Genomic DNA, 24,009 nt, shown 5'->3' with positions numbered 1-24,009 from the left:
TAGCACCACTGAAAAATCTCAGTCACAGAGGCCAAATCAAAGAATAGCTCAGGTAGCTTTTTTATAGCATTTATAAACTATGTTGTAATTTTTTCCACTGCATACAAAATCATGATAAAAACGTTAAAACAAATACCTTCATAAAAAAGTAAGCATAGCACTTGTAAAGTTTTCCTTTCTTTTTAAATATATGTGGACATATTAGTATTTTATTTACATTCAAACAGTATATAAAATATAACAACCTATAAACCTATAAACCAAAACAACCTATAAACATTTATCTTTGCAGACATTTACTCAACAAAAAATTAGGAGATATGCCATTTCCTTCTGTGGAAAGAATAAGTATAAGTTACTAATATCTGGTATTCCACCTTTGGTAGAAACAACGTCAAACAGGAGTGACTTATACACGTAGTCCTCGACTTACAACCACAATTGTATCAAGAAATTCATCATTATGTGCTGCAGTCATTAAGTGAGGCATAATGTGGCCTCACCTGATTTATTACCTTTGTTGCTACAGTTGCTAACCAAATCACCTTGGTCGTTAAGAGAGACATCACATGACCATGACTTGTGACCTTTCCTGACAGTGGCTTCCCCATTGACTTTCCCTGTCAGAAGCTGACTGGGAAGGTCCCACATGGAGATCACATGAATGTAGGGATGCTACAATGCACAATGCACCATCGTTACTTTGAATAGTCCTAAACAAATGGTCCTAGGTCAAGGACTACCTGTGGCTGTTTATTACTCTCTGACATCAACTGAGAAGAATTTTTTCTCACTCCTCCATGGAGAACTTTCTCAGCTGTTGATGTTTAAGGAGCATTCAAGTGCATCCCACACCATCTTGATGGGTTTAAATCTGAGTTTTGACTTGGCCATTCCAAAACCCTCAAGTTCATTTTTTTCAGAGATCCCTTCGTAGATGAGCTGGAATGTTTAGTGTTACTGTTATGTTATAAGATCTACTTTGGGTTGAGCTTCAATTTTCTGACAGATGGTCTCCTGTTATCCTCAAGCACTTTCTGGCAGAATGAATAATTCATAGTGGCTTCTATGAAAGTTAGGTGCCCAGTTTCTGATGCAACAAAGCAGCTCCAAACCATAACTTTTCCATCACCATGCTTTAGAATTGGTATCAGGTGTCAGAAAGAAATGGGCTGTATTATTAAGCAATATATAGTAAGAACATTTTGAAGTTTTTCAGAGCTCCAAAGAGATTTATATGGGCTGAAAGAAAATGTTATTCAGCCTCGAGAAAGGCTTAAAGTGAATATTTAAGGTTATGTATTTTCAGCAAAAGTTGCCAATTTTTAATGTCTTGATGAATTGGCTCTGCAATTGGGGGAGAAAGTACAATAATATATTATAGGTTCAGTCTTGCACTGATATTTTCTACCCTACAATGAATGATAGTACAGTATACACTTTCTTAATAACAAAAACTAAAATAAATTAAAGATATCAACAGCGTCAAAGCAGTTAGGGAAGATTAATCAAGTTGTAATTTTCTGCTTTAGTCATATAGTAACTATGGAACTGCAGTGTAGACAGTAAAAGGAGATATAACTTACTTGTCTCAAATATAACTTACTTGATCAAACTGTGGATCTTCTCCATGTTGCAAAGATTTGCTCAATGGTTTTTCCTATAATAAAATATATGACATATTATTTATTGTAAAATTGGGATTCTCTTATGTAGTCATTTTATGTCAGATGTTCATGAAGTCAATACAACTGAAAATGTTTATCAGGATTCTGTACACAACATCAAATATCAAAACATATAATAAATTTGCCACTAAGGTAAGATTTATAAGCTATCTTGGGACAATAGCCAAAAACCTGTCTTCTTTGCTAGCATTTAGTTATTGACCCAAGTTTACAAAACTACTTTAAGAACTGCATCCCAATTTGTTACTTTATTTACACGGATAGCAAAATAGTTCACATTGGGCATGTTATTAAACTAGGATTTGGATCCAGAATTACGTACAGACCTAATATTTGAGAAATTACAATTAACAGTCCTCAACTTACAACCATTTGTTCAGTGACTGTTTGCAGCTATGGTGATGGAGAACACAGGGAAATACATCAGTGCAGTGCAGTGCACTGTGGTCACATGATCAAAATTTCCCCTGCACTTACAACCAGCCACAGGGTCACTTCACTTCACCCCGATCTCTGCCTATCTCCCATCACCTATTTCTACCCATTTTGGGCCCAGCTGCCCTAGCTGCCCTTTGCTGTTTTCTTGCTCCTGTTGCCGACCAAACATTCCTGGCCTGCCTTTCATGAGGCTTTGTTTCCAAGATTGTGCATGGCGGTTTCCTCTCAAGACTTCTTCTCAAGACAAGCCAGTGGGGGGAACTGAAGGCTGTTCCTTATCTTACCAAGGCTTGGAGTTGGCAGGGAGCAAGCCTAAAATGGCTTGGATTGGGATGGGTCCTCAGCTGACAACTGGTAGAATTTGGTTAACAATGGCAAGGGGGGGTTGCCTAGATTGACATCACTAAGTGATGTGGCACATGACACTGCACTTTACAACTGCATTGCTCAGTGTTGGAAATTCCAGTCCCAATTACCAACCCTCAAAGGACTATTATAGTCATAAGCTATCGCCAGAGTAATTGAAGGGCAGGGGTGGAGAAGTCAGTGTTTTATCTTGCAGAAGTTACGGAGGAAAGAAAGAATAATTTATACCCCATATATATTTTTTTAATTAGGCATATTTTACTCTGCATATTTTATAACAGAATGAAAATCTAGGGAAGGGTGAAATTATTTATTGCTTTACATTGTTTTTCTTGATTTTTCCAGTGTTGGATTTGAATGTTCATCATGCAAACTTTTGGCATCAGTACAATATATATCTGTAAAATCTAGAAGAAATTCTATAAGACTGTCAGACTAATTGCAATTATCCTTTTTAACATTACTGTCCTAAGTAACAATAGTCATTCTTTGTAAGATTATAGAAAATAACCTTGTATGCATTAGGAGACAGACAAAAGTATTTTCAATTCTTAAACCAACTTTCTCAGATTTCACCTGTTTTTCTTATCTTAGACAGCCTCCTTTTTTATGTCCAAGCACTAACAAATCCCTTGTTCTTTTGGAGTTCTTGTTATCTGGGGCATGTTTCCTGTTTTAGCTTTCCAAGCCTACTCCAGATATATGTTGTCTTTACTCAGTAATTTCATTCCTATCACCTTACCCTATTGTTAATTATTTAGTTCTTGTTCACACTCTAGCAGTTTTACCAGTCTGAATTTCACAGTGGAGCTGTGAAAATACACTGTGCCGAATTGTCAAAGATATGGTTAGTATGGGCTAGTAATGGGTCACCTTGAAAAGACCTACTTTTCTGTTTTGAAGACTTTATTCCAAGCAAAGGGACTGACAAATTAAAGGGAAACAAATTATGATTATCGCTAAGAGCACTCTGCCAGGGTGGAGAAATTGCAAGCTGAGGATTATTTATAATATCCAGTCTGCATCTTAAAAACATAAGCAATGTCTTGGTGAATTGTACTCTGGCCCATCTAGTCTAGCAGGCTTTTCTTACAATTGCCAACCACCAACACATGGAGGCCCACTAGTCTCCCAGTAGATTTCTTCAGAGGCATCACATCCTATTGCTTCCACAGCATCCCTAGGGCCCTTCCAGAGCACTTTCCTGCTCTCTGTCTACCAGAATCAAAGGAAAATAAAGTTCCAGGGGTAAATGGAATGGAAGCAGAGAAAAAATCTGGTTTTGTTGAAATTATGTCACTGATTTCTTGTTCTGCCCCTATGCCTCTCAGCACTAGACAATAAGAAAACCTATTCAAGGAAGAGTTAATAGTCATTAGCAAATTCAGTGTTAAATGTTGATAAACAAAAAGAGGGAAGAAAACACAGAACCTCAGTAGCCATCACATATTGAATTGTTCTAAAGATATGTAGCATGAATTAACTTTTGCACAGTGAAGCCATTTTATGGTCTTTTGCAGGGCTCACAAAAAGCTGAACCAAGGTCAGTTCTGCCTCAAGACATGGCAGATGGAAAAGTATGATTGTTCCATGCTGAGGAAATGAAGACCAAAGATTCACAGATGGAAACAGATTAAGAAGGTATAGTGTTAACTAAGAAAGGCCAAGCAGATTCACAAGTCAGCATAAAGGAATAGATGCACTCTCATAACCTAATGTCTCTTTGCACTATTTAGAACTAATCAGAACAGGCACAACTAGGAACAATTGCTCTACTGAAGCAGAACTAAAGATAGCTTCCAGGTTTTGAAGAGGCCTAAAATGCAAAACACTCTTAAATGGGGAGATTTAAGAGGAGAAATCACTGTTGTCATCTCTTAACACAAAGTGCTTGTGGATTTTTTTTAAGACTTCAAACTAAAAAACAGTTCCAGAGTGGAATTGTAAAATAATGAAATGCAAATATAAAATTTCTAGAAATGAATTACAAGCTATGGTGCAATATATTTGCAGGGTTTTTCATCTTCCTGAAAAAAGGGGGGGGGGAATAGAAGTGTAATCTTTTTTTAAAAAAAAAGAAAACAAGAAAAAAGATTCTCTTTCAAAACTTTAAGAAGCAAAAAAATCCAAGGCATTATCCAGCACTATTTTCTCTAAATAAACTATTACTAGCCAAGCGGCAGGTTGTTCACAAAGAATTACAAAAAGGATGTGGGTCATGACCCCAGTTACTTGAATAGGCAGCCCTGTGCCAATTAGTCATTATGGTGGAAACGGCTTCCTGGGAACATGAAAATTTCTCTCTCTGTTCCACTCAGAGAAAGGTCAGCTACAGAAGAGCAATCTGCCTGCCTGCACATGCTTTCTGGATTTATTTGATGAACGGGAAGGGAAATTATGCCGACTGCCAGGAACACAGCAGAGGTCTCACTGGGTAAAAACAGAGAACTGGCTGGTTCTGTGCCAGGAAGGCTGATAGATGATCATGCTGGTTGCACAAGGACAAGAAGAGGAGATGGTAGAGAATCAAAGATGGGTTATGCAAGTAATCTGGTGTAGGCACAAAGATACCTGGCAGCAACAGTCATAAAAAGAAAACACAAAATGAAGAAAAAATAAAATAAAAGTTATTCATAGGTGTATTGGGTTTAATTACTTCGGGATCCAATACTTTACTGCATTTCTTTTATATGCTGTTCTCCTTAAATATAGTCATTGATTCTCTGTCTTCCCATTTTAACAAAACTAATTTTATATGAACATTAATCTCTTCTAAGAAATTGCCGCATGGAGATTTCTCAAGTTTCTATCTGGCTATTTATTTGCAAAAAGGGAAGAACATTCTTTAATCCACCCAAATATGTCTATTGCAATTTATTCACTATCTTTCATATTGGTAGGCTAAATGCAGAGCCAAAATCTACAGCCACTAAATTTAGTACAAAAGGGGTTTATTCATTTTCAATGATTCACTGTATTTTGAACTGAAGCAGCTGTTATATAAGAACCAAAGAATATCAAATAAACATATTTCTATTTTAATAAATAATGTCCTGTTAAAGCCTCATTTTCATATCCTGAACTTTCCTCAAAAGAATATACAATGAATTTAAAAACAAGAGGTAATCTAGTTAATTCACACAATATATTTAAAACAAAATAAAATTGAAAAGGCTTTAAAGGTCACATTTATTTCTCTTTATCATAAATATTTTTTAAAGTCATAATAATTATAATTTGTGAGGTAATAGAGAAGAGTCCCAAAAGATAGTGCCATGTTTCTTGAACTCAATAATAAATTTCATATTAAATTTTCATTTCATATTTCATGTTTCTCATATTTAGTAGCAAAATTGTAAATTTTGGAAAATGATTCATAGAATGAAAAAAATTAAGTCAAATTTCCATTTCAACCTGCAATGTTTTTTGCATTTTATTAAGCCTTATCTTCTTACTAAGTAAACTGAATTACGTTTGTTTACTGCTGCAAGGTTAATGTGTACTTCTTATTGAAAAGGTCATCTGACTGTCTCTTTGGAAAAATGATTAACCAAATTGTGATAATACATTTCAATGTCCAAAATTACTCTGTACTTTACAAATAAAACCGAAACAGAATTTTATTCCAACTTATTTGTGCCTCAACCAAGTTTGGGTTTTCAATGTTTAGAATTCAGAGTTTCAGTTTTGCCTTGGTGATTCATACTGTGTTGAGCATGGTTCTTGATATATATCCTTGCTTAGAACTTTGATTTTTTGTTTCCTATGTATGATATTCATTTGTTCATAATCGATTAATGATAAACTGGAAAATTATAACTTCCTAGATATTTTGGATTCTTTGTTTACTTATTTATGCATTGCTTCAGTATTTTCTTTGTCTTTTAAAATTGTTCTTGTTTGTGTATTTTCTGTAACATGTTTAATTAAAAAAATAATATGAAAGAAAGAAATACCCAAAATTTAGATAAAGTATTCTAATTTGGAAATATCAGGCTAAAGCAAGACACAGGAACATTTTTGGCAACCTCTTTTAAATCACAGAACTCTGCTAATACTAATACTAATACTAATACTAATACTAATACTAATACTAATACTAATACTAATACTAATAAATAATATATAGAAATCACCAGACACTTTTTCCCCCTAGAAATCATAAAGGCCAGGCATTCATATGGGACCAGTCCAATAACAAAATTCTCAAAAAATTAAGAGAAACAAAAATATCTTTATGCAATTCTTAACCAGTTATCTGCTTTCTGTATTTTCTGTATATGTAAGAAATAAATTGGGTGACAATTCATGCAAAATTCTCAACTTAATGTATAGGATGTTTTATGGATGCCAGACCTCAACTTCAATTGATATAATGAATAAAACATGAGAGGAGCTCAAATGACCCTAACACACTAATAGACATATTATCAATTTAACTACCGCTTTAATATGTTTTGAAAGTGGACTTGTTCTTAATGCAAAACTTGATTTTTTTACCCTTATGGGGGAAAAAACAGTGCAAGAAAGACATTCCTGAAAATATCTTAAAAACACCAAATTGGGTCTTACTTGAATTCTGATGCATACACACAAACATATCCTCACCACCAATTGTCAATAAAAGTATTAAAGATCTAGCTGATATGAAAGGGGAGACACAAAGCAATTATTCCTTTTCTGATATGCTTCTGGCATTTGAGACATGATTATATAGTCTAATAGAAGTATTACAGGGCACTGCATCCTCAAAAAATGGAAACTGCAATTAGTTGATATTAGAGTAGCAAGATTATTAAACTGGGATGGACTGTCTTTTGCTGGCTGTACCACTTTCCAATGCATTTCCAAACCCAAATCCAAATGCTGATTTTACCTTCAACATGTTACTTACATGGGATCTAGTTATATGAAAGATTGCTTTCTTCCATTTGTACCTATCTGAAATTTTGATCTACAGACACCAGGCATTGAGTACATAAACAAATTAACCGCAAGGTAGGCAACCTTTCTGAAAGTGATATTCTGGTATGGAAAAGTTCTAACAGTGAAGCTGGGTTTAGAGTCTTCTTTAGAGGTATGCAGCATTATCTGAAGCAGGAAAAGTACTGCATAGGCATGTATACTGACTGCATCTGCCAATAGATAATAAAGAAGCTGTGTCTTTTCCTCAGCTTGCACTGTAGCTCTCCGGTTCCAGGAAAATATATCCTTGAGCTAAGAAGGGAGCAGTAGCTAAGCAACCTGTGGCTTAGGCAGCACCTAAATTGCCCCGCATCTTGGCTTAGTTTAATTAAAGGTAAAGATTCCCCCGCACATGCGTGCTAGTCGTTTCCAACTCTAGGGGCCAGTGCTAATCTCCATTTCAAAGCCGAAGAGCCAGCACATGGAACACTGTTACCTTCCCACCGTAGTGGTCCCTATTTTCCTACTTGCATTTTTATGTGCTTTTGAACTGCTAGGTTGGCAGAAGCTGGGATGAGTAACAGGTGCTCACTCTGTTACGCGGCACTCGGGATTCGACCCATCAAACTGCCGACCTTCTGATCAACGAGCTCAGTGTCCTAACCCACTGAGCCACTGCGTTCCTTTAGTTTAATTAGAAAAGGTATATTCTGTGGTGAAGTTTTGTGGACTTTTGAACTAAGTACATATTCAAGACTGTGGTTATGGTAGAGAGCCTTAAATGTAATCTGCAAACTATGCTCACAAATTATGCCTATTTACGTCTTCTGAACAAATGTTAAGCACTCTACAAGCACATGAACAGAAATGGTGCAAAACAGAACACTTCCTGCAACAGAATACAACAAGAGATGTGGTAGCGCAATGGTTAGATAGAACATAGTATTGCTGGCTAATTCTGCTCATTGCCAAGAATTTGATCCTGACTGACTCAATGTTGACTCAGCCTTCCATCCTTCTGAGGTTGGTAAAATGAGGATCCAGATTGTTGGGGGGCAATATGCTGACTCTGTAAATTGCTTAGAGAGTGCTGTAAAGCAGTATAAAGTGGTATATAAAACTAAGGGTTATTATTTCAGTTTTCATCCCTGCATGCATTACTCTATTTCTTTGCTGAAATAAAGGTGCTCATGGAATTAACTTTCCCTTTGCAATGCTTGCAGTGATGCACCTGCGGCAGAGCCTTGGTGGAGCAGTGGGCTAATGCCTCCTTAAGTAACACCAGCTGCCTGCAATTAGTGCAGGTTCGCATCCCACCAGGCTCAAGGTTGACTCAGCCTTCCATCCTTCCAAGGTAGGTAAAATGAGGACCCAGATTGTTGAGGGTAATTAAGCTGACTTTGTAATAATGCCGCTTGGGGTGTGTGTGAAAGCCCTAATAAGCAGGCATATACATAGAATGAAGGCTATTGCTAAGCTTGTAAGCCACCCTGAGTCTTCGGAGAAAGGCGGGATATAAATGGAATTAAAATAAAAAATAAAAAGTTTATGGGACATGGCATCATGAATAAATATTTTATAAGACAATACAACTGTAATATAAAGAATCAGTCATTAAGTAGAAAATTTAGGAATTTCTGTCTCAGCTAGTCTTCTCTGACTAATCACAAAAAGGTCAGATTGCTTAGTGATTGGAAGGATAACAGAACAGAATAACTGAATAACAGAGTTGGAAGGGTCCTTGGAGGTCTTCTAGTCCAACCCCCTGCTCAAGCAGGAAATTCTATACTATCAGGAGATCTAGACCAACAGATCTGATTGAAAACTAAAAAAAACTTAAACGAAAGCAATGGAGAAAATAGTTTTGTACTGTTGGAAAGAAAACTACATGGATTTGTCAATTTGTTCATCAGGAATTGAGGTTCATTCAAGCAAGATTTACTAAATATTTTCTCTCACACAGACATCTTCCCCTTAATGTTATTATCAAGTACTTCTAAAGAATAATTTTTCTTTCACTCTAACCGACAACCCAAATTCCAATTTCATTATTCGATTCTCTCAAAATCAAATATTTAGTGATAACTATATATTTTTTCTTTTCATTTGCAATAAATGGAAATTTAATATTTCACTGGTTTTCATTCAATGCATCTGTTAGAAAACAGTATGATTTGTAAAAGCTGAACATGCTACTCATCTTGTTCTAGTGATGTGGGACTAATTCAAATATGTTGTTGTTGTTAGCTGTGAAGTCATGTCCAACCCATCGTGACCCTATGGACAACGTTCCTCCAGGCCTTCCTGTCCTCTACCATCTTCTGGAGTCCATTTAAGCTCACGCCTACTGCTTCTGTGACTCCATCCAGCCACCTCATTCTCTGTTGTCCCATTCTTCTATTGCCCTCAATCTTTCCCAGCATTAGGCTCTTCTCCACTAAGTCTTTCCTTCTCATTAGGTGGCCAAAGTATTTGAGTTTTAGCTTCAAGATCTGGCCTTCTAAAGAGCAGTCAGGGTTGATCTCCTCTAGGACTGACCGGTTTGATCGCCTTGCAGTCCAAGGGACTCGCAGGAGTCTTCTCCAGCACCATAGTTCAAAGGCCTCAATTCTTTGGCGATCAGCCTTTTTTATGGTCCAGCTTTCACTGCCATACATTGCAACTGGGAAGACCATAGCCTTGAGTATACGCAAATTCAAATATAGAAAGGTTGAATTAACTATAATGATGGACCAATTCTTGTAGATATCTATGGTTCTAAAACATTCTCAGTTTTTCATTTTGACTCTAATCTCTGTGGAAAAATACAGGTTTATTAGTAGTTGAGGAGCCTTGAACTATTCCAAAAGAAATAGATTTTAAAATCTTCAGGAATGAGAAGCATTTGCTACCTATAGGCATGAAGTCATCAGTAAAACAGTCTCCTTTCACATAGAACAGAATAACTATATGAAAAGTGCCTAAAGGTTCACCATCATGTTAAAGCCTGTACTATATAAGATAGGGTGCTCCCAAATTATTAGAAAATTATTCATTTCTCTCTAATAGATTAATAGATAAGGTTGATATTCTACACAAGTTACTCCATATGGTCAAAGAAAATGGCAGTATGAAAAAGTTGTGTGAAACATGTCATTGGACCATGAAAACGCTGACCAAAATTCATTAATTTTTTTCCAGGAGGATGAATAAGGTATAGATTCTTCCATTATGTTTTAAGTGTTACTTTAAAAGTATCTCACAAGCACAGTCATAAGCTAGATATTTACCTTATTGTCATGGAATAGGCTTGAATTAAATCTCATACCTGAATCTAGTTACTCTGACTTTTTGTTTTCTACTGGGATCACTTGATGTTATTTTACAAATTTCATTTCCTGAAGCTCCTCAGAGAATCAATAATTTTCACAGGATCAGCAGTCAGGGAATAGCAACCCTATTGAGAACCTTGGTTGTCTAACAAGACATCTGACAGAGTTGTCCACAAGATAACTGGGTCATCTGGAAACCCTATGGACCCATTAAGAGTCACTGAAATGCTACAGACATTGCTGGCTTCAGTTAGATCCATCACCATAAGAAGGTGGTCTGTCTACACAAGAGATATGTGGAAAAGTCCATAAGAACCAAGTAACATCTTATCTGGTCCAAGATAAAAACCAGATACTGGTTGTATCGAAGGTTGTTGAGAGCGTGGTGGCGCATCAGCTCCCTCTGGTTCTGGATGAAGCGGATTATCTAGACCCGTACCAATCGGGCTTCAGGCCCGGGTACAGCACGGAGACGGCATTGGTCGCTCTGGTGAATGATCTCTGGAGGGCTCGGGACAGGGGATATTCCTCTGTCCTAGTCCTATTAGACCTCTCAGCGGCTTTCGATACCATCGACCATGGTATCCTGCTGCGGCGTCTCAGGGGATTGGGAGTGGGAGGCACGGTTCTTCAGTGGTTCTCCTCCTATCTCCTGGGACGTTCGCAGTCGGTGTTGGCAGGGGGACAGAGGTTGACCTCGAGGCCTCTCGCTTGTGGAGTTCCTCAGGGGTCGGTCCTCTCGCCTCTCCTGTTCAACATCTATATGAAGCTGCTGGGTGAGATCATTCGTGGTTTTGGAGTTGGGTATCATCAGTATGCGGATGATACCCAGCTTTTCATTTCGACCCCAAACCACCCCAGTGATGCCCTCGACGTGATGTCCCGTTGCCTGGAGGCGGTTCGGGTCTGGATGGGGAGGAACAGGCTTCGACTCAACCCTGACAAGACTGAGTGGCTGTGCGTACCGGCATCTCGGGATATTGAGAATATTCCATCTCTTTCTATGGGGGGTGAGTTATTACCTCCCGTAGATAGGGCTCGCAACTTGGGAGTCCTCCTAGATTCACAGCTTTCTTTAGAAGACCATATAGTAAATGTGACTAGGGGGGCCTTCACCCAGGTTCGCCTGGTGCACCAGTTGCGGCCCTATCTAGACCAGGATGCCTTGCGTACGGTCACTCACGCGCTCGTGACCTCTCGTTTGGACTACTGCAACGCTCTCTACATGGGGCTGCCCTTGAGGACCACTCGGAGGCTCCAGCTGGTACAGAATGCAGCCGCGAGAGTTGTGTTGGGAGTCTCCCGATACTCCCATGTTACACCCCTGCTCCGCAAGCTGCATTGGCTCCCAGTTGTCTTCCGGGTGAGATTCAAGGTGCTGGTAATGACCTACAAAGCCCTTCATGGCATGGGTCTGGAATACCTCAGGGAGCACCTGCGGCCGGCATCAACTTCCCTCCGCCCAGTGTGCTCCCACAGAGAGGGCCTCCTCAGGGTGCCACCGGTCAAAGAATGTCGACTGGTGGCCCCCAGGGGGAGGGCGTTCTCTGTGGGCGCGCCAGATTTATGGAACCATCTTCCGGTTGAGCTCCGGATGGTGCCCGACCTTCGCTCCTTCCGTCACGATCTAAAGACTTACCTGTTCGAACAAGCCGGCCTGGCCTGATGGGTGATGGGTTTGGGTTTTATTGTTTTTTATGTATTTTAACTTAACTTATTGTTATAGTTTTTGGGCATCTTGTTTAATCTTTTTTAACTTTTGTATTCTTGTTTTTTAACATGTATTGCCCTGTTCACCACCCTGAGTCCTTCGGGAGAAGGGCGGTATACAAATATAATTATAAATAAATAAATATAAATCAGGCCAGTGATGCCCAAGCCCATAGTTATCATGACAGCCAGAAATTCCTTTGAACCCAGAAAGAGGAGGCAAACATTTCCAAAAGTCAGTAGCCTGGGCGAATCCACACCTATAATATTAGTGACATCAAGAGGCTTCTACAGAAATGGAAGAATGGTAAAAGAGCAGCACTCTCTACTTCGCCCATAAACCAACCTCATAAATATCAGTCAAATGTATGAGGCAGTGTTTCTGGTAACACCCATAGTCTGCCAATATATTGTTGCCACTTCTCTCCCCTTGCCCCAAGAGCTGACAGAGCACATGAAACCTGGTCGAAGAAATTTCAGTGACAGGCATACACCTCTTTCCTCCTCTGTCCCCCTCTCCTGTTCTTACATTCAAGAGGAGACCACTTTTTCCTCAGGGTTTCTTTGCCTTTCTTGGTTTTCTATTGCTTTTTCACTCATTCTACCAAAATATTTCCAGAAAGTCCAAGCTAAGCCAAATAGTTTCATTGTTTAACAATATATCAGCAGAATTACACTATTACAGCAAAAATACAATTGAATGAAAATATCTGGTTAATCATTTTTGTCAACATATTAGAATTATATTCCCCATATCCACTGAGGTGGGCAAAGAAATACATTTCCCAAGTAGATTCCATACATATTTCTTATCTTAGTGGAGTTGCTCTATTACAGGTCTTTAATCCCCCCACTGAGTAGAACAGTAATATTCCACTGGTTCAAGAGATTCCAGCAAATTGATTGCAAATTAGTTTTAGTTAATTCTATGCTGAAATGTTAATTTTTCTTTGACTTACCAGAGGTTCTGCCATGATGATGCGGATCTTGCGTTCAGCCAAGGTGGTAAAGTTAACAAATAAACTTTTCAAGACATATTCTCCGGGCTTACTATCTGGATCAACATTGATAGGTAGCATGGTTGGAGGTCCCTTTTCCTTTTGTGTGCCAGAAACAGAAGGGACAGGTGGTTTAATGTATCCGTTACCCACTGGAGATGCTGAAAATTAAAGATGCAATGTACACTTAATAAAACATAATTTAGATCATAAAATGATTTTATTCCAATATAGACTATTTAATCTTATTAAGGATCTTACAAAGTGTAGATTATTAAGATGTTGAAAGGAGTAAAGCCTAATATTTTTTTTTAATATGAATATGTAAAGACATTGTAAAGTTGTTAAAATTAAATATTAGGCAATGGCATTGTCTTCTAAAATGCAGAACACAAAGTAGACATAAGCATACAGAGAACCTGAAACTGCCTTACTCAAAGTATCATAGTCAGTTTCCTTCCTGTGTGTCTGTATGTATAACCACAAGAACATAACACTCACACATCACACAAATACACAGAAATAAGCTAATTATATTACAGGGAGAATCCTAGTCAAGGGGAGGTAGAGTTCCCTGTGCAATCTTTTGTGAACAACAGTCTCTCTTCTACTGTTGTCTCCTAATATTTCATTAAGAAATAATTATGCCATCATATAATGCTGTCACTAAGGTTATAGGCAGTTGCATCTTTGGAAAAGGTTTTATAAGAAGCTTTCTTAATTAGTGGTTGTAGTGAGCTCCACATAACTCCACATGAGGAGCTGCTTCCAAAAATGTGTAAGATTTGGCTGGAAATAACTCTAGTTACAACAAATGAGAATGTAACAGTGCAGAATGAGCGAAAAAGAAGAATAAATCATATTAACTGTATGAACCCAAAGAAATCAGGATTTTAGATGGCAAAATAAAATATTGTGCCAGACTGAATATTTGCCTAGGTGAATACTGATGGGAATATTAAATATTGATAAATAAACCTGACAGCTACTCATCATATCTGAAAGTTGAATTTAATGTTAGACGATACCCTCCCTCTGGGATGCTGTCCAAACAAGCAATATTTCTTTAAGCTGCTACATATTTTTCATAATAATCCCCAGAAGCAAAATATAGTTAGTACATTTAACTCTGATTTTGCACAGTAGTCAATATTAATCAGAAGCAGATTGACTTAATTCTTAATTTTTTTCTAGTTGGATTAAATGCAAGCTAATATAAGAGGACATCATACAAATTAATTTTTGTCACTTTTTGTTTACATAACAGAAAAAGTAATTTTATTCTTCCATACCAAATAATATAGGATACAATTCAAGCTTTATCATATAGATACTATTTTAACCCTGCATATTTTAAACTAACATTATTCCAATACATATCAGCATAATAAACTACCATTTACTGAATATAGTTCATCAATATTTATTTAAATGTAAAAATCTGTGGCCAGTGCAAACTATCAAAACATAGCACCTTCATTCTATGTATGAAACATAGCCAGTTTCTCTTAACAACTCCATTTCTTTTAGGCTGGCAGTGCCCTCAACTGTAATATCAACAAGTGAGTCAGATATACAGCATCATCAACAACCATTATTCTTGAAAGTAACACAGTATCCACTGACAATGAGAGGGCAGGTTAAGGTTAAATGTAAACAAAATTGAATTGGTAATGCATATTTTTAATCCTATAGTAACTACTTAAGGAATTGTTTAGCCTTTGAATTTAAAGTCTTGCTTTAATCTTCCCATATCAAAAATCTTAAATACTACAGACAATTTCCAAAGAATCAAAACAATTAAGTTGTTGCTGAATGTTCTCTGGGAACTAATATAACATACATGATTCTGAGATTTTTAGGGTCACCATTTAATTTTATTTATATTAAAGAAAATTTCTTAATCTCAACTGTTTCTCCACTCAAGGAATACCACAAATGGCAACAAGTATTAGTATACCATGTACTTAGACATTACTTTAACACAGTTACAATTTAAGGATCCATTCGTAAACTTAAAATTAAGAAAAATGAAACATAAATATCTTGTTCCTGTGGTTATGCATCAATTATTTTTCCCTTGCCAAAAATAAATATCTAAATAAATAGGTTTCCTGGCTCATTCTTGACTCTCAATCCTTTGCTACTAAATTTTCTTCCTGTATTATAGTGTTGCGTACTTTATGATAATTAGAATTAAATACAGCAGATAGGATAATAGTGCAGTATACACATGACACATGCATTAAAAGAATTCAAGATAAATAGTGATGCCCTTTCCATAGCTTTTCAAATACACAATAAAACCAAAGATATTCCTGTGATTATAAAGCAAAATCAGTAAAGAAAGAAATACCAGGTAAAAATTGAACTTACCAAAAGCAGGCATGATTCTTGTTATTTGCCCACATTTATATCTATAAACTTATATATATTTGGTTCTTAAATATAGAATACTCTAATAAATCAAATTAAAATACAAACTTATGGAAAGAGGTTTTTTCTTTTTTTTACCTACCAAGTCCTTTTATTAAGCTGATCACACTGGATCGCCGCCAGCAGGCCAGTGAAATCTCCATGAGGTTCACAATATCAAAAAATGTCCTGATCTTAAAATTTATTTGTTTCTATAGCTGAGAAAAAAATGACGTGTTTCATGTCCCTGGCTCAGTCATTTTGTTACAGAAGTTTTTATTAACTTCAGATTCAAAGCTAGGACTTGGGGGTTTTAAATGACGGCAACCTGCAGCTTCCTGATCAGAACACATTTTCCATAACCAAAGAGGTAATTTTTAGCCTCAGTGTATGATGATGATCTACAACTTGCAGAGTAGCTGCCAGTCTATATTTATCCACAAGCACATACTATACTGACAGATTAGCAAAACTACTTCATGCACTCCAAGCACATGAGACGTGCTTGTATAGCCCTGCGTAAACAACTCTTGCATACCAACAACATATATTATCATACAGAAGGCAGCATTTCTTCCCTAAGTATTAGGTAACACTGAGATAACACAGAATAAATGATAAAAGCATTTGCTTTGTAACCAAAGGTCCTAAATCACACAGAGAAACAATATCAATTCCTTTAGACACAACACAGAGGGTGTCCTTTTAACAGTGTCAAAAGAAGTGTGAAATTGCACAGCCTCAAAGAAAGTTACAGTTTATACTGTGACTAAAATTTCCACATTTGTTGAGATAAATCATCCATGCTTATTCCTGAGTATGAACAGGATTAGATTATTAAACTAGTATGAAACACTGAATAGCATTTATATGCTACAATTCAAAGCAAATGTTGTTCTAAGATCACTTACAAAATGTTTTTTAAACTACCAAGAAGCTACATGAACATTTCCAAGCATTTACCCTGAATCAAGACTGACTAGATAACACACACATACACAATCTAAAAAGTTAAAAACAGCAGCATAAAATGAATTCTATGGAAATTATATTAACCATAATGAAAAGAAAGTTTGTAGAATAGAATAGAATAGAATAGAATAGAATAGAATAGAATAGAATAGAATAGAATAGAATAGAATAGAATAGAATAGAATAGAATAGAATAGAATAGGAGCTGCAAGGGACCTTGGAGTTCTTCTAGTCCAGCCCCCCCGCTCAAGCAGGAGAACCTATACTATCTCAGTTATTCGAAACACAGAAGTGAAATTTCCAAAAAATACATTCAAGTTTCAATTGACAAGTTATTTTAATAACAATAACAATTATACTATGTCAAAAGAAAACATTTATCTTCTCAAGGACTAATTAAAATTAAAAGTGCAAGATGGTTCATATCTGGGTAGCTGCCAAGAATAGTGCAAGGCTGCCTACAACCTGTCTTCAATTCATAGAATCATATCTTTATGTATCTTGCTATCGTAGGCAGATTTCACAAGGAGTTTCCCCAAACAAACTTGCTAAAACTAACAGCAGCTAACTAACAGTTCACCCACCAAGACGGTGGAACCAGAAAGAGAAGAGGGGAAGACTTCAGCACACTGAATTCTGCTTCTGATGAGTTTTTTTAAAAAAAATATTTCAAGAAATATACATTTCTTGTCATAAAATCAAGCATATATCCAAAGGATTTAGGGAGATCCTCTCAACTTTATTACAGAAAGGAAGTTGGGATATAAATAGATATAGATCATTCAAGTGTATAGATATCAAGAGCACAAGAGCACACTGTCTAAGAATGTAGAATATAGATAGATATAGAACTATCTATAATTTATAGATCAATATAGGTAGATATATATAGATATAGATTATAGAATAATATATAGCAGGGTTCTCAAATCCATGGGCCGTGGCCACTACTGGGCCTTGAGCTGTTCGGAACTGGGCTGCAGAAGTCACGGGCAAGTGAACAAGGGTGCTCACGCTCCATTTGTACGAGTGGTGGCACCATCCCCTCTCCCTCCTCCCCCCGCTGGCCTGTAAAGCCAAAAAGGTTGGGGAACTCTGACATATCGAGATAGAGAGATATAGATAGATCATTCAAGAGCGCAATGACTAAGCCAAAGTATACAGGATATGGAATAAAACCAATTATTTAGTACTGTAGCTAACTTATACTCACTTTAGGAGTTTACATGGTGTGTGATAGTGCTGTAAGCTAAATGTCAAAGGCAGTTTTTCTACTTGTAAAAGATGCTGAAGAATTTATTGCATAATTATCGCAGGATAAATTACTCCTATAACCTTTTGTGCAATCATTTGTGAAACAGTGCTATTCACTTTCTTTTTTTCACCCATGACTTCAGCTTCGAGCAAGAAAGGACAGAGAGCCAATATCAAGCCAACCAACTTCCAACAATCATACTAGGACTTTCGCACCAGTAGTGGACTTATATTATATCCTTTCTTTCTTTCCTTCTAGCCCTCAAGCAGAGGAACACATAACACATGCTCCTCTGCAAACACCGCAGTGAAGCTTTTATAGACTCCACACATTCAGAAGCAATTTTCTAAAAGATGGTCAGAACATGGGGTAGTGAATTAACCCCTCCTCTCATGAGAACAATCCTTCTTTTCAAAAATCACTTCTGCACAATCATTAGCCACAACAGAAGCAATTTTAAAACCTTAAGGCAGACATGTAAAACACAAGACTCGGGGGCCGGATGCGGCCTACGAAGTGGTTTCATGTGGCCCGCGAAGCCATCCTGGAAACAGTGAGGGAACGGCCCCCACTGCCTTGGCCCTGGCCCAGAGACCCTCCTTCTGCCAGAGACCCTCAGATCTGTCCCACTCCTGCCCAGGCCCCCATAGGCACCCTTGATGCGAACGATGTAGAGCTGGCCATGCCCACCCAGTAGACCATATGCACTCTAGCCATGCCCACCCAGTAGGCCACGCCCACCCAGGCCATACCCACCCGGCCCCCTGAGGGCAACCACAATGCTGATGCGGCCCTCAATGAAATTGAGTTTGACACCCCTGCCTTAGGGGGAAGGAAAACTTGTTATTTCCATTCAACCTTTCCCCCATGGGTAGCCACCATAGCTGCACTGGAGTGGGGTCGGGGAGTGATGGAATAGCTTCCTTAAATTGCCTATGAACTTCATGAGAAACTGGAAGAATTGTACTGGGAAGGCCACAGATGCCTTAGTTTACACTCTGAAATTATTTACACTGCCTTTTACTCTTATTAAATATTAATTTACAGTGGCTAAATATAATTCAAAAGTACCAAATGCAAATCTTATGAGACAGCTGGTGTGAATGGAACAATGCCAACCAATATCCGATAAGAACCTGCCTCTATTTTTAATAGATGATGCAACCATATATGCAGAAAGGTTTAACTGATAATGCAAATACATTTCATATCAGGAAGTCAAAAGGCCTTAGTGAGAGAAAGACAGAGACTTTTTCAATTGTTATTGCTTTGGAAAGATAATTAGATTTAAAGGAAAATTTTATTTTCATTAACTGTATTGATTCTCATGTAGTTATGATCTTTGAGATTGGTTCCTAATTGGTTCCTCATCTAAAACTTCCAACTGGTTCATTTTGAAGACATTCCATGAGAACCAGCTCCTAATTGGCCAGTCCTTGAATCAAGCTGTTGACTAATTCTTTGTGGGGTAGACTTGTGATTTGTCTATTTTCTTGTATTCCTGCAACATGGACCATTCAGAGATCAGCTCGTCAGGTTAAAATACAACAGCCCAGCCCAATAAAGCTGCTCACTCTGCCTCTGAATTGCCAGTGAAATGTCAGGCCACCATAAAATCAGATTATGGTCATTCAGCCCAGAACCTCATTGCTACTTTATTGATACCAACCGTGAAAGCTTACAGAAGTGCAGATAGATGTCACGTATCAATTGTGCTATTTAGTGACCATTCAAAGTTATGATGGCACTGAAAAAGTAACTTTACAACCAGTCTTTACATTTATAAGCATTGCAGCATCCTATCTCACATGATCACCATTTATGCATTTCACAACCAGCTTCCAACAAGCAGAGTCAACAAAGAAATCAGAAATAATATTTATTTATTTTATTTTATTAAACTTATATACCGCCCTTCTCCCATAGGACTCAGGACGGTTCACAAGGTTTTTTTAAAAACAATACAGCAAATTACAAAAATTAAAAACAATTAAAATGATTACATTAACCTAATAATAATAATAGTGCAAGTTGCGGTCACATGATGCTCACTTAATGAAGACATAAAGGAATTTATTGCCTCTCAGCTTCCCCATAAACATCCATAATCTACAGATAGTCTTCGACTTACAACCATAATACGGATCCAAACTTTCATTGCTAAACAAGGCAGTTAAATGAGCGGTGCAGATTTTAGATCTTTTTTTGCCATGGTGGTTAAGTGAATCACATGGTTCTTAATTGAATCCAGTTTCCCCCATTGACTTTGTTTGTTGGAAACCAACTGGGAAGACAACAAATGCGGATCATGTGACCTTGGAATACTGCAACTGTTGTAAATACATGTTGGTTGCCAAGTGCCCAAAATCTGATTGTGTAACTATGCAGATGCCTCAATGGTTATAAGTATAAAGATTGGTCACAAGTCACTTATTTCATTTCCATAATAATTTGAAATAGTTGCTAAATAAATGGTTATAAATTGAGGATTACTTGTATATTTATATCAAAATCAAAAATCTACATATAAAAAATGGCCATAAGAAAAATACTAAACATTAATACTAAAACAAAATACAATACTAATGCTAAATACTAATACTAAAAATACTAAATAGTAATAATAAAATTAAATCTGTGTGCCTCCCAACTCTCAATGACTCTGGGCAGTTCACAACAATGAAATGGAGAAATTTCAGTGAAATCAATAAAAGGTATAGTTAAAAGATGACAAGTGTGACGAAGAAAAAAAATAGTGCAGTATCTCTATCAAGCTTCCTTAAAGTAATGAACAATGTATATCTCTATATTTCTTTATCAGAAAAGACTGTATATAAGTATACTTTGCTAACAAAGGTCTATATGGTCATATTTCTTGACAGATTGAAAATATTACATTTTCAGTTGCATAAAAAGTAAATACAATGCTGTTAGTCATAAAATATTTACTAAGAAATTACTTAACATTGCCTTTCAGATGACAACTTTTCTGTAAGACAGTGGGGTAAAAAATATTTCACTGTTGTTTTAGATTTCTCTGTAAATAACTACCTACAGTTACAACTGCTAGTATATAACCAGTAAAATAGAATATCAAATTTTAACTTAGCATGAACCTATAATTTTGTATATGTTATTTTATCCTGTTAAATGGAAAAATTCTTTCAAATATGACAATAGAATTAATCTTAGAACACGTTCTCATAAATTATCTCAAGTACCGGTACTTTTTTTTAGCTGAATACTAGCATGTCCTTCCTTCTCTTCATTTCTCTTATAGTATCAGTCAAATCAGTTTCATAGCAATAAAGTTAAAATAATGGAAAAACTGCCCATAAGTGAATACATACATTCAGATGCCTATAGAAAAAGCCTTACTGCATGCATATCCTGGCTTTCTTCCAAAGAACTCTAGGGTGGCAAGCCTATTAAAGCAGTTTCCATCCAATATCATTGGCCAGTAGAGCAAATACTGTACTGTTACATCGTGGAAATGTATAATACAAGTCCTACACCAAAAGTTCTGTATTTACTCTTGTAAGTTATAGCTAATTAGGGCAGATGCCTGAAAGTAGTTTTATATAAGGTTTTTATTGAAAATTTTAAGAAAAGAAATGAACTATTACAAACTAATATAGAATAAAAAAGGAAAAAGAGAAAGGGAGAAAGAAAGAAAAAAACTAAAAGTGCAGAAAGAAAAAATGTAGAAGAAAAATAGGAAGAAAAAAATATCAACAAATATATAAAGAAGTGGCTTCTGATCTTCACAACAGATATTGCTTATAACTATTTTAGCCTCTATGTCTCTAAAATTACATCATGACTTCCTTCTTTCTATTATCTATTCTGTCTAATCATCAAAAACATAAATCATTTTACTTTTGTGCAAAAAGTCAGTCACCAGTTTCCAGTCACCAGTAAATACAGATATTGTCTTCTCTGTCTAATCAAACAATTCACTTTAGTCATTTCAGCAAGATCTGTCTTCTCCACCAACCATTCCTCCATTTGTAGGTACTGCCAAATATTTCCATGCTTGTGTATACAATAATTATGCATATAAAAAGTATTCCATGGCTCTTTCCTAACTATTTATTCATCAGTCCCAAGAGGAAAAGTTATGGTTACAATTGAATGTTAGCCTGTAAGATCCTCTGAATTACTGTATGTACCGGTATTTGATCCTGTAGGTATTTTGCAGAATTTTCTAGCTTTTCTACATGTCCATCAACTATATAAAATGACCCTTCTTGTTCATATTGCCAACATAAATTTGAAGTACCTTTATACATTCTGGATAATTTTCCAGTATCATATATCAAAGGCACATCATTTTATAAAGATTCTTCTTAAGATTATATATAATTTAAATTTCAGTCCTTTCAATGACATAAGTTCCCATTGTTTCATTTGTATTATACAAACAAAAGTTTTTAGCCCATCTTATCACACATTCTTTCACCTTCTTTCAAATTTCAATAAAAGTTTATACGCTTTAGCAATTGTATGTCCATTATTTGTATACAATTCTATTTTAAATTCTGTCTTACAGGATATACTATAAATTCTTCTGTCTACTTTAAATGCTTCTGATAACTGTAAATAAGAAAACTATTGACAACTATGTCCCTCTATTATTAATAGTTCTCTTAATTTTATTTTACATTCCCCTTGATCTCACAATATGTTAACCATTTATCTTTGCTTATTACTTCTAGTTTATAAAGTTTCTTGTGCTGAGAGCCATAAAGGTGTTTTCAGGTGCATCTTGCCTTAGTATGTCTTTCATACTCTTGATATCTCTTCCAACAAATTTTCAGGGTGTATCAAAAGTCAGGTCCCCACAGTTGACTTGTTATATTTAATTAGTTGCCATTTTCTTTTAAACAGTTTCTTATTCACTTGATACATGATCTTTGAACATTCCCAAGTACAGTAATGTTTTCTCTAGGAAAAAAAACTTAATAAAACTTTGTGTGATTGGCCTATGGGCCTGAACTTTGGTACAACCTGAATAAAAGCTACCGCAATAAGTCATGTCATGGTATTTATATCAAAGAATAACTCCTTGTGAAACCTGGAGCTCATCCTTTTTTGTGATTCCCTATATTATCTTCCTGTACGCCCTCCTAGTCACCCTAGATAAAACAGGAGAAAACCCCATAACTTTTTGTCGTATGATAAATTAGCTAAATTCTTGAACATTTTAAATTGCATTTTCAATGCCTTTCTTAAATTGCTCTAAAACCAGAAAGTTATATGAGTCAAACAAATACAAGATCATCTTCTGGCAAGCCAGATACTATTCTATTTTTCATACTATACACAAACCTCTAGCCATTTCTTTAAAAACCCAACAGAAATGAAAAAGCTCTAGTTTCTCCAAAGTTTTGCCATCCTTTGTACCCACCTTTTAGTTCTGTCTTTAAAGATTCAGTTAAGTATTTGCTTCATTCCACAAGTGGGTAAGCATTCTTCCCAAAATGAGTTGGCTTTCAGCAAATCAACAATTAGAAATCAGTCAACGAATAAGAATTTAAAACTTGTACATTATTAGTGATGTTTAGCTGACATGAAAATAAAACAATGTGAAGCACTGTGTAAATAAAACAAACAACTTGTATAGAACATTAACAATAAACATCACATGCCCCTTGAGAGCATTGGTATTGGGACATCACTTTGTAACAGGCACAATGACATGCTATTTTGGCATAATGAATTATTATTCCTGGTATCATGAGATCAGCTCTACGGTGCTTCTGGGGAAAAAATCATTTTGCATGTTCATGTAAATGCAAAAACAAATACAGTATATTAGAGCATGTGAATGAAGGTTTAATTTTGTATTAAGGATGTATATTTAAGGATGTACATATTGCATTGCACTTCTCCTTCTATGGGAATAATCTGCGCCATCCCCTCCCAAGAACCTAAAGTCTGCTTCTTTC

The 24,009-nt window shown here is 36.4% G+C and overlaps 1 protein-coding gene across 2 annotated transcripts in view; it reads right to left on the bottom strand.

Annotated features, from left to right (window-relative positions):
• The window catches only part of FRY (FRY microtubule binding protein), a 169,122-nt gene that overhangs the window by 118,690 nt on the left and 26,423 nt on the right, over window positions 1-24,009 (bottom strand). For both annotated transcript variants that reach the window (XM_083362441.1, XM_083362442.1), the window contains exons 2-3: window positions 13,378-13,577; window positions 1,607-1,660 (exon numbers count right to left, since the gene is read on the bottom strand). In XM_083362441.1, the coding sequence (XP_083218567.1) occupies window positions 1,607-1,660; window positions 13,378-13,577 (254 nt within the window). The remainder of the gene's footprint in view (window positions 1-1,606; window positions 1,661-13,377; window positions 13,578-24,009) is intronic.

The sequence above is a fragment of the Vipera ursinii genome, assembly GCF_947247035.1.
Source record: "Vipera ursinii genome assembly, chromosome: 4".
NCBI classification, from domain to species: domain Eukaryota; kingdom Metazoa; phylum Chordata; class Lepidosauria; order Squamata; family Viperidae; genus Vipera; species Vipera ursinii.
Note: the sequence above shows the minus strand (reverse complement) of the source record. Positions and strands in the feature narration are given on the sequence as shown.